This window comes from Pelecanus crispus, chromosome 5 (genome assembly GCF_030463565.1).
Source record: "Pelecanus crispus isolate bPelCri1 chromosome 5, bPelCri1.pri, whole genome shotgun sequence".
Classification (NCBI taxonomy): domain Eukaryota; kingdom Metazoa; phylum Chordata; class Aves; order Pelecaniformes; family Pelecanidae; genus Pelecanus; species Pelecanus crispus.
Window position 1 is genome coordinate 76,992,215 of NC_134647.1, and position 16,044 is coordinate 77,008,258.

Genomic DNA, 16,044 nt, shown 5'->3' on the forward strand with positions numbered 1-16,044 from the left:
TTTTTCCCATTATATATAATGATCATCATCACATTTGATTCATCATAAAAACAGTGCAACGATGAGTCAATAGAGGGCTCATTTTCAGAGCCAGTCTTCCTCATTTGGCAGTGGGGGCGTATGTTCGCTGTCACTGTCTCCTCTTGAAAGACAATCCAGGATAAACTGTACTCTAGTTTGAGATTTTTTGAACATCTGAGCTATCAGTTTAAGTTTAGTAAGTGTTCACTCACGCATTTCACTGATCCTGATGCACAAAGTAGCAAATTTTTCCTGATTAGCTGCCCAAACCTGAAGCAAACCTGCAAGTAAGTTTCTAGTTCCACCAAGCTTTGTCCTTCAGCTTCTTCAGAATCTTTCCCTCTTCTACTTTCAAAACAAATGAGAAAAAATCTTCTTGTTGCTCATTTCTTCACACTTACCTGATCTGCTTCCTTTAAGCACTGTATCATTATTAATTTTTCTTGTTTTGTAAATCTGTGTCACTTCTAATCATGCAAAAAGGGGTCGGAGAAGACTTGGATCCCCTTTTGGGGGACTGTCGGATGCACTCCTGTAACTGCAAGGCTTATCGTGACCGCATCTTTCCCGGTTGTGCTCTGTCTAGTGACTTACTGAGGAACTTGAACCATGGCTGGTAATTTTACAGCTTCGGAGCTATGAATGCCATGGATGCATTATCAGTAATCTTGATCTGGAAGCCCAACTCCAGAGGAGCATTTATAATTTAGCCTATTGCCCATTTTTCTTAGGAGCTTTTTATGGTATCTGAGCAAGACCTTACAGATCCTCAGCAAAATCAGCGGGACTGCTCTCCTTTTCTTCCTCTCCTGGCTAGTAGCTACATTCTGTCTAGCTCAATCCAGCCATTTCCTAACAGCCTCTTTGTACCACCTATAGACACCGGTGGTTTTTTCCCCACAGACGCAAGTACTGCTTAGTATCATACTATCAAAGCCTATCACTGGAAACATTTTGTGCCTTTCCAGCCATTTTCTCACCACAGTTAGGACTCTAGAATTTTTTTTCTGCTATGGGGAGTTCTGTAGTTGGTTGCATTACAAGTGACTGATGATGCAAGCATTAACATTTCTTTTATGCAATCTCGTTTACTTACAATAAAATGGACACGCTGTCTGTCATCTCTGAACTCAGAAAGGCCAGTCCCCTCCCTGCTCTGGGCTTTTTTGTATGCCCTGTATGTTAAGAATCCTGACTTGCTTCAGAAGCTGCAGCACTAGCACTTCTCTCATCATCTTCTCCTGAAGATGATGCACTGAAGCATCTCTACCAAAAAACTTCCAGCGGCAGAACCAGTCCACCCAGATAACTCGGCTTCAGACAGCCTTTCTCACAGCCTTGTTTCAGATGTCTTACTAAAGAAAAAGCAGCATAGCTGCTTTTGCCATTTCTCCTGAATAGGGAAGCTGCCACGGTGACCACTGCTTACAATGAAGATTTCCTCAACCTGTAAATAATACAATTAATCATTCTTCTCCCAGATTAGCCACGCTGGTTTTCTCCTTGGAAACTGAGTATCAGATGGTGTTAACTTCAAGACAACTGGATACCACGTATATCATATTATCTGAAAACAAAAGGAGTGATTAGCATGGTAACTTCCTGAGCTGCCCCGCAGAATAGCGGAGCAAACAATACAAGGACAAAAGCCTCCTTGGTCATGGCAGTCGTGGGAATGCATCCTATTTCCAGAGCTGGTGACATTAACCTTCAGCTATAACGCTCTTCAAGGAGCACTTCAGTAGCAAACAGAACTATTGTAAGACTTGAGAATTAGGCAGTCCATCGAACACTGTACTTCATGGCAAATCCCTCAAATTTCGAGAAATGGTACCGTTCATCCCACATAACCCTGGAATAAATTCTGTACATACAGGATAGGGGAGGCAGATTTCTCAAAAAGTGTCTTGCTAGACATACCGTGATCTGCAGCTCGCTGCCTGGACACAAACTGAACCTTTGGGAAACTGAGCCAACATCCAATCTGCATATCTGAACAGGAGCTTGCTGCTAGCCCCTACCCTCAGGTCCCTATGCCAGCTATAGTATAAACACGTCCCTGTTAAAAAAGGAGCATTAGCAGCCTTTTTTTTCTACCACATTCGCTGAAGATCAGCACCTTCAACCTAGCAATATTAGGACAGCAGCTAGAGGGGGATAAAAAAAAAAAAAAAAAAGATTAGAGTGAGCCTTTTCATTCAGAGACTTCACGTTCAGCACTTCAAGAAAAACACCCTTCATTTCTTCGTAAGCGAAGCTCACAGAAACTGTTTGATCCCAGATGAACAGGACCTAGAGACCCGCTACGTAAGTAGCTTGTGACAATCCACATCCTGAAGTGGGTGATGCAAGGCTGCAATACTTGCACTGAGCCAGCTGTTCCTGAAGGAGAACCGGTCTGCATTACATGGCAATTGTTAGCGGAAGTTTCACGTGCCATTACTAGAATGAGGGAGAATTTACATTAGCATTCTAGACAAAGCAACACGTGGGCATTTATAGTCTCTCAACTCCACAAAATGCAGATATCCACAGCTCTTCGACTGTCACGCTCCACTGGCTGTCCACCTCGCGAAGGCCCCATTTCAGCAAGGGATAAATGCGACTGCTGCGAAGGGGTCTTCACCCCAGCTGGAACTCAGCAGGGTCATCATGAAGGGCGTGGGAGGTTTCCCCTTGCGAGCCGGAGGCCAGCTCTGCTCTGCTCCCTGCTAGCCTAGTCCCTGCTCTAGCCCAGCCGTCGCAGCCCGAGATGCAGGAGTATTTTGAGAAGCCGTACGCACATCTGGCGCTACATCAGCTTTGCCTACGACACCGCCCCTCACCTTGGAGCTTGCTACGACAGCGTCGGATATTTGGGGTTGTGCTAGGAGAGCTGGGCCACGGGGAACCCTCAGCTGCATACAAGTACCATTTTTTTTTGATGGTTTCCAGACTGGCAGCACAGAAGGGGTGGAACAGATCACGGATTTGTCCCAACAGCCTGCGAAATTGGCATGGAGTAGTTGCGGAGTCTGCAGGTAGAGAAGGATCCAGAAAAAGCAGTACCACACTGCTAAGGCTAGAACTGCGTAACTTGTTGCTAACTTTATATACTCACTAAAAATGAATACATTTTTCTATATATTGAGGTTCAAAAGAATTTTTTTAAAAATCACTTTTTAAAATACTAACATCATATTAGCATATATGGATAATCTGTTCTGCCAAATTAAAGCTAGTCCAAGACAGAAGGAAAGTAAAAATTACAAATTTTTACATTAATAGTTTAATTAAATAAACTTCTATTAGTAGGCCTAATCTCATTGCAGATTTCTTAAGGCACAGCAGCTTTATTTGAAAATAAACCTAGAGCAATCCTCCCTCCAGCCCAGTTTCGCTGGTACTTTTTCATATACAGACCCAAAAATCCATGCAGCAGCACATCACAAATGCAACGTATGCTGACTAGCACTTTGAGAAGATTACCAACTGTTTGTACTGAAATAAATACAATTTGGCAGCAAAAACTCTATCACAGCTTTGTCATAATTTTTTCCACATAAATACCTAGATTCTATTTTCAGTTTTAGGAAGAATATGTTAAATGCTTCAATTCTTCCTGCATCAGTTAGTCTCATGTTGCACTGATGCAGACCACATAACGTCAAAACTAATTACCAAATATTCAACTCCATTATTAGGTCCATGGTTTTTTTCAGTTTGCATTTGTATATTTATTATAAACAAAACCCTGAGGAATCTGTGGTGTCATAAGAAATACATCACTGAAACGCATACAGTACAGAATTCATCCCTCCTATTCACCAAGCATGCAATGCAATATTTATACCGCATATGTTTTCAAATGTAGTTTTATTCCAGTGACCTATTTGCAGTCCTTACATACATTTCAAAACAACATTATGCAAACATATCACAGGACAGTACTTAAAGAATCTTTAGTATATACTCCTTTATAAAAGGTTTTGACACAATGGAAACATCAGTCCAGAAAAGCTCATGTTACCAGGTTTCTTGATAAACAAAATACCATGAAGTCCTGCAACCTGCGTGAGCACAAGCATCCATCACAACGGATCCCTCTTCTAAGTCCCTCTTTTAAATAAACAGGTTTAAATTTTGTTCAGTAGATGAGTTTCTATCATGACACTGTTCATTTCGTTTTGTGCTTTCCAAAAGGCAAGCATACTCAGAAATAAAGTTTCCTACCCAATAGGAGAGAGAAATGCAGTAAACGTGTATTTGTTTCCCATTCCAGCAGAGGAATCCAAGTTCATTGAAATTCTCATTATGGCTAAATCCAGCACGCCCTGCTTATAACTTCTTCTTCTTTGTCTGCTCCCCAGAGTCTAGTTTACGTTTCTTAGCAGAAGCTGGTTCATCATCTTTTTCACCATCTTTAAATAAAAGACAGAGTTAATCAAAGTCAGCAAAGCCAGTATTTTTGTCTTAAAACACCCTCCTTGTCTCAGAACAACTGACTTAACCACATCTGAGGTGCCTGGAAAAAAGACACAGTAGTATTAACTGACAACATCCTCATTTTTGGAATGCGGACAGTATGTGGACAGAATAGGAATGATAACTTGTTATAACTACCACAGACCATTGAGGATAACTAAGAAGAGGCCTTTTTATGCTACTGTACAGTACCTATTCTAAAAAAACTTATTATTTGAATAGATAAGACAAAAAGCTAGAAAAAGACATTTTAGAAGCAGGAAGTAACATCAAGGTCAATTAACAGTTTATCTTAGCCTTTGGATGAAGGTTGACTAAGAGAAATGTGAAGGGCAGGGGCAAACACACAGAACAAATGGAGCAAGACAGAGCCAGAAAAACTGCCACTGGGGAAGGAACACCCACAACAAAAAAAAGGAGCAAAAAAACTTCCTTTGGAGTTTGGAGAAGGTTTACTGACAACTTTACTGGCAAACCAAAACACTATAGTGTGTTCTGAAAGCCCAGAATTTCTTCTTCTGGTTTTGTTCTCTTGGTTGTTATTGGCTATTCTCTTTCTCCAGCAAGTTTAAAAAAAAAAAAAAAATTCCTCCCTCCTGTCAAGTATTTCTTTACTTCCTAGATTACCATTACAGCTTGTACCATGATTAAAAGTGAAGAGGATAGTAAATATTTTCTTCAGCAATCTGTCACATGGACATTTTATTTAATTCCCCTCTTGGCCCCCAAATTTTGTAAACATTATAAAAATAATCGGACCTACATCTACACCTAAGGTCAAGACAGCACCGTTTAAAGAAGCTCTCATACCGCTTTCTGTTTTAGCAGTACCATGACTGAACCTGTTAGTTTCATATAACTACAGTTCTACACTTCAATCATTCCCCGTTCCTGCTAACAACAATGGACGGGGAGCAGAGAGATTGCTGGAGAGTCTACGTTGATTCTAGGAAAACCAGGACACACGCACTGAAGCCTAACCATCCCTGCAGCCAGCTACTGCTCTGCCCTTGAGCAGCAGTGGATAGAATCATAGAATCTTAGGATCATAGAATTGTTCAGGTTGGAAAAGACCTTTAAGATCATCAAGTCCAACCGTTGACCTAGTACCGCCAAGCCCACCACTAAACCATGTCCCTAAGCACCACAGCTACGCGTCTTTTAAATACCTCCAGGGATGGGGACTCACCACTTCCCTGGGCAGCCTGTTCCAGTGCTTGACAACCCTTTTGGTGAAGAAATTTTTCCTAATATCCAACCTAAACCTCCCCTGGCACAACTTGAGGCCATTTCCTCTCGTCCTATCGCTTCTTACTTGGGAGAAGAGACCCACCCCTGCCTCGCTACACCCTCCTGTCAGGCAGCTGTAGGGAGCGATGCAGAAGACACCAGCAGAACTTCCTCCGAGTTCTGGGCTCCAGCCACAGAATCCACCCACCCAGCCACTTCGCCCCCCTACGCACACGCATTTGAAACACACGCATCTGCGCGAAGCACAGCTGCCGTACGCCAGGACCTCACCCGATTCCAGGGGTTCCTGCTCCTCATCCGGCAGAAACTTGGCTTTGCCGGCCTGCCGGGGCGCGTCGTCGCCGTTGTCCTCGTAGATGTTGGACCACTTTATGGCCATGTCGAGGGCAGGGGGCGGCGGGGGCTTCTTCTCGGGCGGGCTGTAGGTCTCCGGCGGGGGCACGGCGTTGGTCTTCCACACCTTAAACTCCTTGGGGGGCTGCAGGAGAGAGCAGGGCACCCGTCACGTCGGGCCTCGGCGCCCGGGGCGGCCCGACCGCGCCGGCCCCACGGTCCCCACCGGCCCCACGGCCCCCGCCGAGCTGCCCCCCGCTCCCCGCCGGCCCCCGCACCTCCTCGGGCGCCCGCAGGACGCGGCTCTCCCAGTCGATCTGCTTGTTGAGCGGGTTGTAGAGGAAGGCGGGCGGCTGCGAGACCCTACGGAAGAGCTCGTCGGGCGGCGGCAGCCGCGGCCGCCTCCCCGGGCTGCCCCCCGCCGCCGCGCCGCCCCCCGCCTGGCGCTCGTCGGGCTGGGGCTCGTCGGCCTCCGAGTCGGAGCTGGAGCTGCCGTAGGCCGCGAAATAGCCCAGCGGGTCCTCTCCCTCCGCCGCCATGGCGGGGCCTGCCGCCGCCGCACCGCCCGCACGGAAACCGGGCCCCGCGCCGAGGGTTCCGGCCCCAACGCCGCGCACACGGCGGCCGGAGGCAGCCCCGCCGCGGCGGGCCCTCGGCTGGCGAGACCCACGGCTGGCGAGACCCACGGCTGGCGAGACCCACGGCTCTTTTCGTGTGGGTGGGGCCCCGGCTGGCACACGGGGAGCGGGATGCAGCAGCAGCGGGAGGAGGGGAAGGCCGGCCTTTCTGCCCGCGCCCGGCGGGGTTCACCCCCAGCAACTCGGGGTTTTTTCCCCTCCGAGTGACCATAGACAGATGCAGAAAATCAGACGTGAAACCCCGACGAGCTCCATTTCTCCTTTTCTACACCTGCAGGCCTAAGCAGAGAGAAAACACGTTTTCCTCAATGTTTGAGCATGAGCTAACCCAGGGCAGATAAAGCTTTGAACTGCACCTGTCCAGCAACAGCTTAAGCAACCACGTAGGCTATCTTTACCAAAAGAGATTTTTCAAATCTGTTGGAAAAAGTTTGTACTAGGCCGCTCTTGTCAACAAGGCCCATACTTCTGGTTTTGCATCAGCAAAATATACTTACTAGCGCTGTTCAGGTTACTTACACTACCAAGGAAGCGGGATAAAATCTAAGGGAGGGGTTTTCCTTATGATATGATCAACTCCTTTATTGCAAAGATACTAAACTGGGTCCAGCTGACCTCTCATAATCCATACTATAATCTTTATTTTGAAAGAAACCCTACACACAAAGTACGATGAAAACAACCGCCGAAGTGAGCCTCCATGGTCCGCTGCAACACTTGCAAATCCTTTCCTGAGCCACGCTCCTCAGCACTCAAAAGGTTTTGTTTCTCCCCCAGTATTAAATAAAAACCTTAATTTAAGAATTAAGTCAATATATGCATGGCTGGAAGCAACACCTCTCACATCTTTAAGAAGGTGAGCGATCGAGTCATTTGAGAAAAAGCAAGAATCAGGTTAGCAATACTAGTCATGAACCACAAAAAGTGTAGTTAAGCAGCTGAGGTCTTAATTTTGCACGCATGTTTTCCCTATACACTGCTCTTGAATGCAGTGCTGCAGGCGCAGGCGTTTCACATTAAGTCAGTCTTTCCACCAAAGACAAACCTCTCGACCAAGACAATGAGAACAAGAGCCTCCCGCACACACAAAACCAAAACCACAGATCCAGATACTGGCATGAACTGCTCTTACAACCTGCACATTTTAATAATGAGAGAGGCAGACCGGAAAACAGGCAATTATACAAAAGAATTTATTCCAAAAGTTGTGATAAAAATATTTCACATCCAAAAAAAGGCATGTTATAAACATTTGGTAAGATAATACATTCATTTAAAGTCTCAGGTTGATAGGTTCCACTGCACAGGTAGGCTTCCATGCAGGCCGGGGGGCACGCAGCACGCCTCGCGTGTTCGGATTTAAGATCTGCAAGGCTGTCTTCACCCGGAGCCGATGCTCTTTTTCAGTTGAGGCCAAGCTTGCTCACTCTCCTCCATTTACAAGAATCCAAGAAGGGACCCAAACCTAAGCACAGCTCTGTAAGAGGTTACAGCGGGCATTTAGACAAATCAATTTTTAGACATCCCGAGTATGTGCAACTACAGTTCAAGTTAATGGAAGAGAGGGATTTAAAGCTACCCTTAATTTCACGTTAGAGAGCAAAATTTTGCTTGCATATTTAGGCACTTAACTTCCAGAGTGCCTTCTGCACCAAGCAGTTTTGTTGAAAAGCATTTTCACCGTCCTGACAGTCTATGACCTTAGATGTATACAAGTGGAACGAGGATTTTTTACAAACACTAAACAGAAGCCCACATCTTTATCGAACGTAAGCTATTCAAATACTAAGTACGGAGTGTAGTTGAACATTGCCGTTCATTTTAACCTACTTCCAAAACCAGAGTAAACTTGAAAAAAAGAAATTTAGAGACTACAGAGACTATGTTGAGGTCCTACAGATGGCCTGTCTCCAGTTTAGGAATATTACCTGGGTTGGAATTTGAATGGAATTACATGGCTATAGCGCTGTATGAGAGCCCAAATAATTTAAAGCCTTAAATACAAACCCACCCTTTGATACACGGAAAACATCCCATCATTTTAAAGTGTAGTACTGCAGAACACAACTGTACACGTCTCCAAGTAAGAGTTTGCCTTTGCCTAGTCATTTGAAAGTGATTATAGGCCAACTTCATAAAAAGTAGATTACAACTCAAGAGTAGAGTATGAGAGCAATACAGCATGTTACACTGTGTCAAGAAATGAGAACCTTCCCATGTTGAAATAGTTTTAAATGCATTTGACTCCAAACAATTTGAAATGTAAACCTGTCTATCTGCTTTGAAGAGTAGGTATCTGAAGTGCAACATTTCCAAGAGTCCTTCAGTTATGGATACTTTCTTGCTACAGGACTCCTCCTCTATTTACCTACCGGGACAAAACACAAGCTTCGCTCCTTAATAGCATTACACAGTACCACTTTCTTACAGCCCACATGATGCTGTTACAGCAGTTTACATTCCTTTTCCAGTACTAATGAGAATTTATATTTAAAGTGCATCTCAAATCAGAAGACTCTAACTACTATACAAGAATAATATGCTAAGACTTGTGGAAATATATGTGCTAACTCAAATCACTGCGATACCCAGCGCCTTCAGATTTACTGGTAGGACAGAGAACAAAGTTCAGACAATTAAGACAACTTCTTGCAAATAAGTATAGCTACAGATTTGGCCACATTGGGGTTTTTTTGCATTTGTTTTTGGTTTTTTTTGCAAATGGACCTGCACACACATACACAGAAGGCAGAATTTATCCTACAGAGAAACATTTCATTTGGTAAATGAGTTCAAGCTTTTTGGTAAGTGAGCTTAAGCTTTTAGTTCAGAAAGTTATTTTTCAATACCCCGTACTTTTCCTAGTCATCTTTCCCAATTCACCCATCACAGAAACTTGAAGAAAAACAGATTTGTTAGTTTCTGTAGAAGAAAAAAAAAATTTTTCTATTACTGCAGCTAAAATACCTGCAACTAAATGTGAAATCTTAAATACATTGGTTTAAAAAACAAACCTTTGCTGGTGTAATACCATGATCTTTTGAAAAAAGCTCCCTAAAGAACATAAAATCAAGCAGCTTCAGTCACCCAATTAAAAAAAAAATTACTCCTTAAAACCAGTAAATAGCATAGATTGATTCCTCTGATTTTGCTAGTTAGCAGTTTGAAAACTTTTTTTTAACTTTTGTAAGATATCGCACAGTTTCAGTACCATTTGGATGAACAGACAAAAGTCACTATGTTCACTGGGGTTGAAGAGAACGTGATCTTAAAGGCAAAAAGCAATTGTCACTTGAACTAGTACATGGTTCTTGCTGCTCTGACTGGAGCTCTGGGGGGAGAGGGGGTGCACCGGGGTCTCCGGGCCCTGGAAGGGTGGCTGAGAAAACAGCACTCTCGGCATTTCCCATCTCCGCAATTGGTAAATTCATGGAATGAAGAGAGACAGCAGACACAAATGCAGCGGTGCTATAATCTTCTTCTGGATGATGTATCTGGGTAGATTCTTTGTCTTTTGTTTTATCAAAAAAATTAGATTCATCAGAATATGATCTAGAAAGATTATTTGTTCCTCCATACAGTGAGGTCATACAGGTGCTGCAGCTTAGACCTAAGACAAAGAACAGAGACTGGATTTAATTACAATATGGTGCACTCCTAAGACTGTGCTCTGGTTTAGTATCAGTAAGACTGTCAAAGATCAATTGTCTGTATTTTTAACAGACTAACCTCTTCATCTCACCCGTGACATCCCAAGATTCATGACAAATTAAAAAATACATGCAGGTTTTCTAGGCTGATGTGAATGATTTCTCTATATCCCTGTATCAGCTACTATTTGACAAAGATGCACTGTAATTTTAAAGCTTCATTTTAGGAAGTCGCTTTAGCCCTTTGACCTATCTTTTGATAGATCTTTCTCACTTTGTTCTTCAAACTTTCAAAAGCTTCAGCTACGTGGTTCTACGCTAAAGTGGACTGCATTTGAAGGCTGAAGCCAGAGAAAACTTGAGGCCTTTCACCTCTACGGTTAAAATGTACTTCTTCCTCCTTTATTTCTCTTTTGATGGGTGTGGAAGGGGAAGTAAGGTTTTTGGTTTAGGTGGCTTGTAATTTCTTTATCTGCCATAAAATATGACTACATATAGTCACTTCAAGCTTTGTGTGTGTCAACAAAAACCTATCTGTTTGATGCAACACATGCATACATTTACAGCGCCTAATTTTAAGTTTTGGCATTGAAGGCATACAGGAGAATTCCCCTCAAGTTGCATTTGCTGGCTTATCTTCTGCTGAGGTGCAAAGTTTAACAAAACCAGAGCATCCTGCCACTGCAGTAAATAGCTTCAAGAGAAATGCAAGATGGAAGATAACCACCTATTTTGAGTTGTGAATTAGAACCTCAGAGAAAGCAAAACCGAAATGTGAAGACAGACTTACCCATCGTAGCAACATATGACACGGGTTTTTTGCAATTTATTATATATGATGTGTTCAGATAGCAAAAAGGCAAAGCCAGGATACATGCAGTAGGATCTTAAACCCAAACCGGTGCTATTTCCAAGAATGATGGCCCAAACACTAGAGGAAGGAAAAAAACCCAAACCCAAAAAACCCCCCAAACTGAGAAGAAACATGATTTAAAGAATTGTTGGAGTTTAATTTCACAGACCCTCAAAATAAAACTTATGTCTTACAAAATATTATTATAAATGTCTCACCTTTGAGAGCTTCAAGTTTTTCATTTTTTACTTTCAACACTACGTCAGTTATCTTTTGTAACAGGAAGTTTTGTGTTCTTTCTCGTCTGATAGATTCAATTAAAGCATCTAGTCCTTTTGGGTTTTCTGCTAAGTAGTCCAGTAACTTCCCAGTTTTTTTCCTACTGGAAGATCGAGAAGAAATTTCTTCTGTGTCCTCTCTAGTGAGTATTTTCTTTGAACGCAGGTAATCAAAGTGTCTCTCAGCTATGATTTTATCACACAGGTAAGGACGCATCCTTTCTAAAGCCTGAAAAACAAAACAAACTAGTATTAGCCAACCTTTTAATTTATTTAGAAGCCTGTATTTGAAACCTATTTGATTTCAATACAGGTTAATGAAACAATTTTTAAAGCTGCCACTGTGCTACCTAGCAGAGATTTTTTTAAAACAAACCCAACCTTACACTGAGAAAAAACGTGATCTAATTTACTTACCCCTTTCATTAGTTTTCTTTGAGTGGACTCAGGAGTTTTAATGCATACTAAGTAATAAGGTGAATACTTACTGAAAATGTTAGTTACATCAAGTCTGTGGTTATCGCATTTCAGAAAATTCACCAAGTAAAAATGAAATTATACCAACACAACAGCACCTACTCACTTTGTCTACAGACACACTCATTCCCACTGACTACCTGATTGCCACATTTCCATACTTTTTGTATCCACGAGGCACAACTCCAAAATATTGCAATTACTGATGTTTTCTGTACATTGAGTAAAAGCAGTCTCAGAGTAACAGCGTGAATATACTCGCTGTTTAAAAGGTTTGTTAAACACCACTATTTACAAGTTCAACAGATTACCAGCATCCAAAATACATGCACTTTCATCCACAGATGTACCTACTCTCACAAACTTTACTGGCTGCTTTTTGTCTTCATCAAGCTGCCTTCTTTCAGTTTAAGATTTTATATTAAACACCTGAAGCAACTTGCAGACCTCTAACATGCCGCACAGACCACTGAGAGTTAGCGCAATTCTGCTGACTCTGGCAAAAGCAAAGTGACTCTACCCTCTGCAGCATCGCTTCAGCTTACAGGAGTTAACTGGTTGCTTAAATCCTCTCCATAACCAACAAAAAGAAAAGGGTGGAACAATCTGCTCATGGGAGAGGATTCCATCCATGGCCTAAAGACTCTAACATGCAGTCGATTAACATTGGGTACGATGAAGCAGAAACATCCGTCTTGAGCACTTCAGCAGCAGTGCCACTTTGCATCTTCAGGAACCGTAACACCTAGTATCAGATCACATTCCCCCAGAGACCTTCCTCCGGAGGAAACACACTGTCTTTTGTAACCATACTCAATTCTAACCTGACTGCCAGTTTATTTTGGAGGTAATTTTATAGCAGCAATGTCAGAACTAAAGACTGCCATGTCACCACTTTGATTTCCTCCTTGGAAGATTAAGCGTCCTCTCCTATAGCGACCGGTTTATTTTTACAGTTATCAAAACAAAAAACCCCAATCTTCCTCCACCTTGTTCAGAGAGTACATACAAGCACCGCCGAAACGTAAATGATATTCATTTTATTTCAATCCGTACATTAACTAGCCTGCTTGATATCAAAACAGAATTAATGCATGTGTTCACAATTTTCTGGTTTCAGTATCTACTACTCTATGAAGATGAGAGTCACAAATGACATCTCTGTGCTTGAAAATAATACTACAAAATTGGCAGTTTCTCCCGCCAACATTTTTCACTGGGCAGAATTACACGAGAAGTCAGATACCCACTAGCTGAATATTACTGATGTGAAAAAATTAACGCCCCCCCCCCGCCAAGTCTCATTTGATTCAAAAAAAGAAAAAAAAAAAAGACTGAGAGCCAGAAGGAAAGCACCTAGACATACAAGACATGTGAAGAGATGGAAAGAAAAAAAACCTCTTTCCTGAAGAATATTTTCAAATATCCTTCTGCTTTTTGAGATTAGATTCCAAACCAGCAGCATTTAAAAATTAAAATTTGAAAATTACTGTTTGCCTTATAGCCACTTACTAGCTCAGTAAACAGAAATGGAGGAAAAGCTAGATATAAAGACGCACTTTAAGACAGATTATTTCAAACAGCAAAATACTGTCTGGCATACTGGTGCTAGGGAAAGCACCCATAACTTAAAGACAAAAATTCCTAGACTGCTCCGCTAAGTATAACAGAGGATAAATGTGTTCTTCTAGTTGCTCTTTAGGATCCAAAAAATACTAAGCTAGCAATAAACAGCCTGTGTTTACCCAGTTGTTAAAGAAAACATCAGATGAGCATGCATGGAAGATAAAGGAAGGCTTTTGGCAGTAGCCTATCACCACTAGATTGAATACAACGTAAAATCAAAAACATAAGGGTGCAGTTCTGTGCTGGCCAATTTAAGTGCAAGGAACACTCCCTGCTGCGTGGCAGCTGCATGTTCCTACCTTTTCCCTTGTACTGGTGGATGAGAAGATTCAGTCAAGAAACTGTATTGGTGCTTTTTTTTCCCCCTCTCACAACCAGATTAATTACCGGACCCAGTTTAATGTGCAGTCACATTGGCACTAGTGGTGGCATAACAATTATGGTAAGAACAGAAAAGTGCAACAGTACAGCTTATATCAATTTAGGTAGCTCTGGAATACACCTCCAGTGTCCAACTGCAACAAGCCCATGCCTGAATGGTTACGAATGTAGTAGGCAATACAGATTTCTTCAGTTCTCACGGAAATCTCTTCCCACCACCAGAAGGATCGATCAACAAACTCTGAAACATAAGTCAGTCAACGTTTCAACATTAAAAGAATAGAGTTGTTATTGAATAGAAAGACTACTGCATTTTGACTAACATCTTCCTGTAATGAGTCTTTCACTGTACGAAGTGTATCAGCTCTGAATTCCCCTCCACACTGTCCCTGTAGGTTAACAGCTTATGATGGACAGAAAGAGCAAACATATTAGAACAGAAGCTTTAAATATACTTTGCTCTATACCTATTATTTTGTATGGCTCACTGCCTCCTTTCCAGCTCTCAAATGTAAGACTCCAACTTTTATAATTCCTCTTCAACACCAAGTTACCCTTGCAAGTTAGCTTTCTGAAGTACACCATCACATAACATACACAGAACTTCTGGTAATGCAGCACTTCTATTTGAAGTGATCTTATCAAAGTGACTTGAACAGCTTTGAAATAGCTAAGTGAGTTTACACGGAACCAGCACTTTGTATCGTGAAGCTGCAACACTTAAAATCTGAGAGAAGCAGCTCTAAAGTCAGATTTATTGGATTGTATCTTGATGATAAAACTCATGTTATTTCTTCCTACATATTAGGTTTCCATCAAGTCCTCCAATTACTGCGGGAGACCCTATAAGATTAAGGGTTAAAGCAACATACATGCATTTCTGTGAGATGCAGCTGTGAATTCAGTCACTGACAGAGATTAACATACATATCATGTTATATATATAGTCTAAGTCTTATCTTTTTTTGGTATAACTACCGGATGCAGTATTACTTCTGTGGAACCACAGAAGCAAGTAATAACTTGAAAAATATGCCTCACAAAACTATGACAAAGCATTTAAAGAAACTTATGTACGCCTAAAGCTAGTAAGAAGCCAAAACCGAACTCCAAACATTCTTCACATAAAAAACCCCAAATAAGTCAAACATAAGACACTGTAAATTACAAACAGAAGCACGGATGGTCAATAAATAATTGATACACTGTGATGTTTTTTAGTTTTTTTTTTTAAATTAACCAATCGCTTGCTGAGGTTGATTAGCACATTGCTTGCTTCCCAGTCTAGCAAAGGGATAAGCAAAGCCAGACTGAATCAGGATGAAGTCTTCCCTCAGATTCCAGACATCAGTGAATGAATATGGGGGGGGATCAGGAAAAGATAGAACAAAAAGCCTCAAAAAAATTATCGGTATTTAATCCAAATATTCATGTTCTCTAAGAAAGAATCTTATTAACGGCAAGAGAAGCACATACACTTGCAGCTAACCTTTGGATGCCGTATTAGTTACTCATCATTCTACTCTGTCTCCGTTGCCCCATGGTACACAGGCACCATGAAAGCAAACCCTTGCTGCTCTGCCCCTAAAGCGCGGCAAAGGAGCAGACCGCTGAGAGGAAAACAAAACAAAATTGAACCTTCAGGAGAATGCCTGGCCCCAGTATTAATTTTCTGCGAGCCGCTACCCGCCTTTCAGCGGGAAGCCCCCGGGGGCCCGGGCCCAGGGCCGCGCCCGCCGCCCCCGCCCTGCCGCGCCGCACATGACCTGCCCGCCTCCGCCGCCGCCCTCCGGGAAGGCTGTGGGGAATTCCGGGCGGCGCGGCAGGGGCCCGGCCCGGCCCAGCCCGCCTCGGCGCCGGCCTCCCCCCTCAGACGCCCGCTCTGACAGAGCCTGGGCTTCCGCTTCCCCCGCCCGGGCCCTGGCCCCACCCCGCCGCTCCCGCGCCCCGGCGCTCCGGCCTCTCGGCCCAGCCTCACCACTTACATCCTTCTTCACCTCGGCCATCTCGTCCTCCGTTAGCAGCCGCCCCGCAGGCCCCGAGCCCGACTCCGGGCCCGGGCCCTCCATAGC

The 16,044-nt window shown here is 43.1% G+C and overlaps 2 protein-coding genes across 6 annotated transcripts; both read right to left on the bottom strand.

Annotated features, from left to right (window-relative positions):
* Positions 1-3,859: 3,859 nt before the first annotated feature.
* Positions 3,860-6,608, bottom strand: C5H1orf52 (chromosome 5 C1orf52 homolog). Its single transcript, XM_075711176.1, has 3 exons — positions 6,348-6,608; positions 6,007-6,214; positions 3,860-4,421 (listed from the first exon to the last, which is right to left on the bottom strand). Exons 1-3 carry the CDS (start codon positions 6,606-6,608, stop codon positions 4,339-4,341), a joined length of 552 nt encoding a protein of 183 aa, XP_075567291.1. The 3' UTR covers positions 3,860-4,338.
* Positions 6,609-6,967: 359 nt separating this feature from the next.
* On the bottom strand, positions 6,968-16,044 carry BCL10 (BCL10 immune signaling adaptor). 5 transcript variants are annotated; one of them, XM_075711260.1, is made up of 4 exons: positions 15,958-16,044; positions 11,429-11,717; positions 9,919-10,317; positions 6,968-6,986 (listed from the first exon to the last, which is right to left on the bottom strand). In XM_075711260.1, the coding sequence occupies exons 1-3, from the start codon at positions 16,039-16,041 to the stop codon at positions 9,950-9,952; spliced, it is 741 nt and encodes a 246-aa protein (XP_075567375.1). In that variant the 5' UTR covers positions 16,042-16,044; the 3' UTR covers positions 6,968-6,986; positions 9,919-9,949. The 5 variants fall into 5 exon arrangements, with proteins under 5 accessions (XP_075567375.1, XP_075567374.1, XP_075567376.1 ...); XM_075711259.1 differs by lacking the exon at positions 6,968-6,986 and adding an exon at positions 7,893-8,184; XM_075711261.1 differs by lacking the exon at positions 6,968-6,986 and having other exon boundaries at positions 7,893-10,317; positions 15,970-16,044.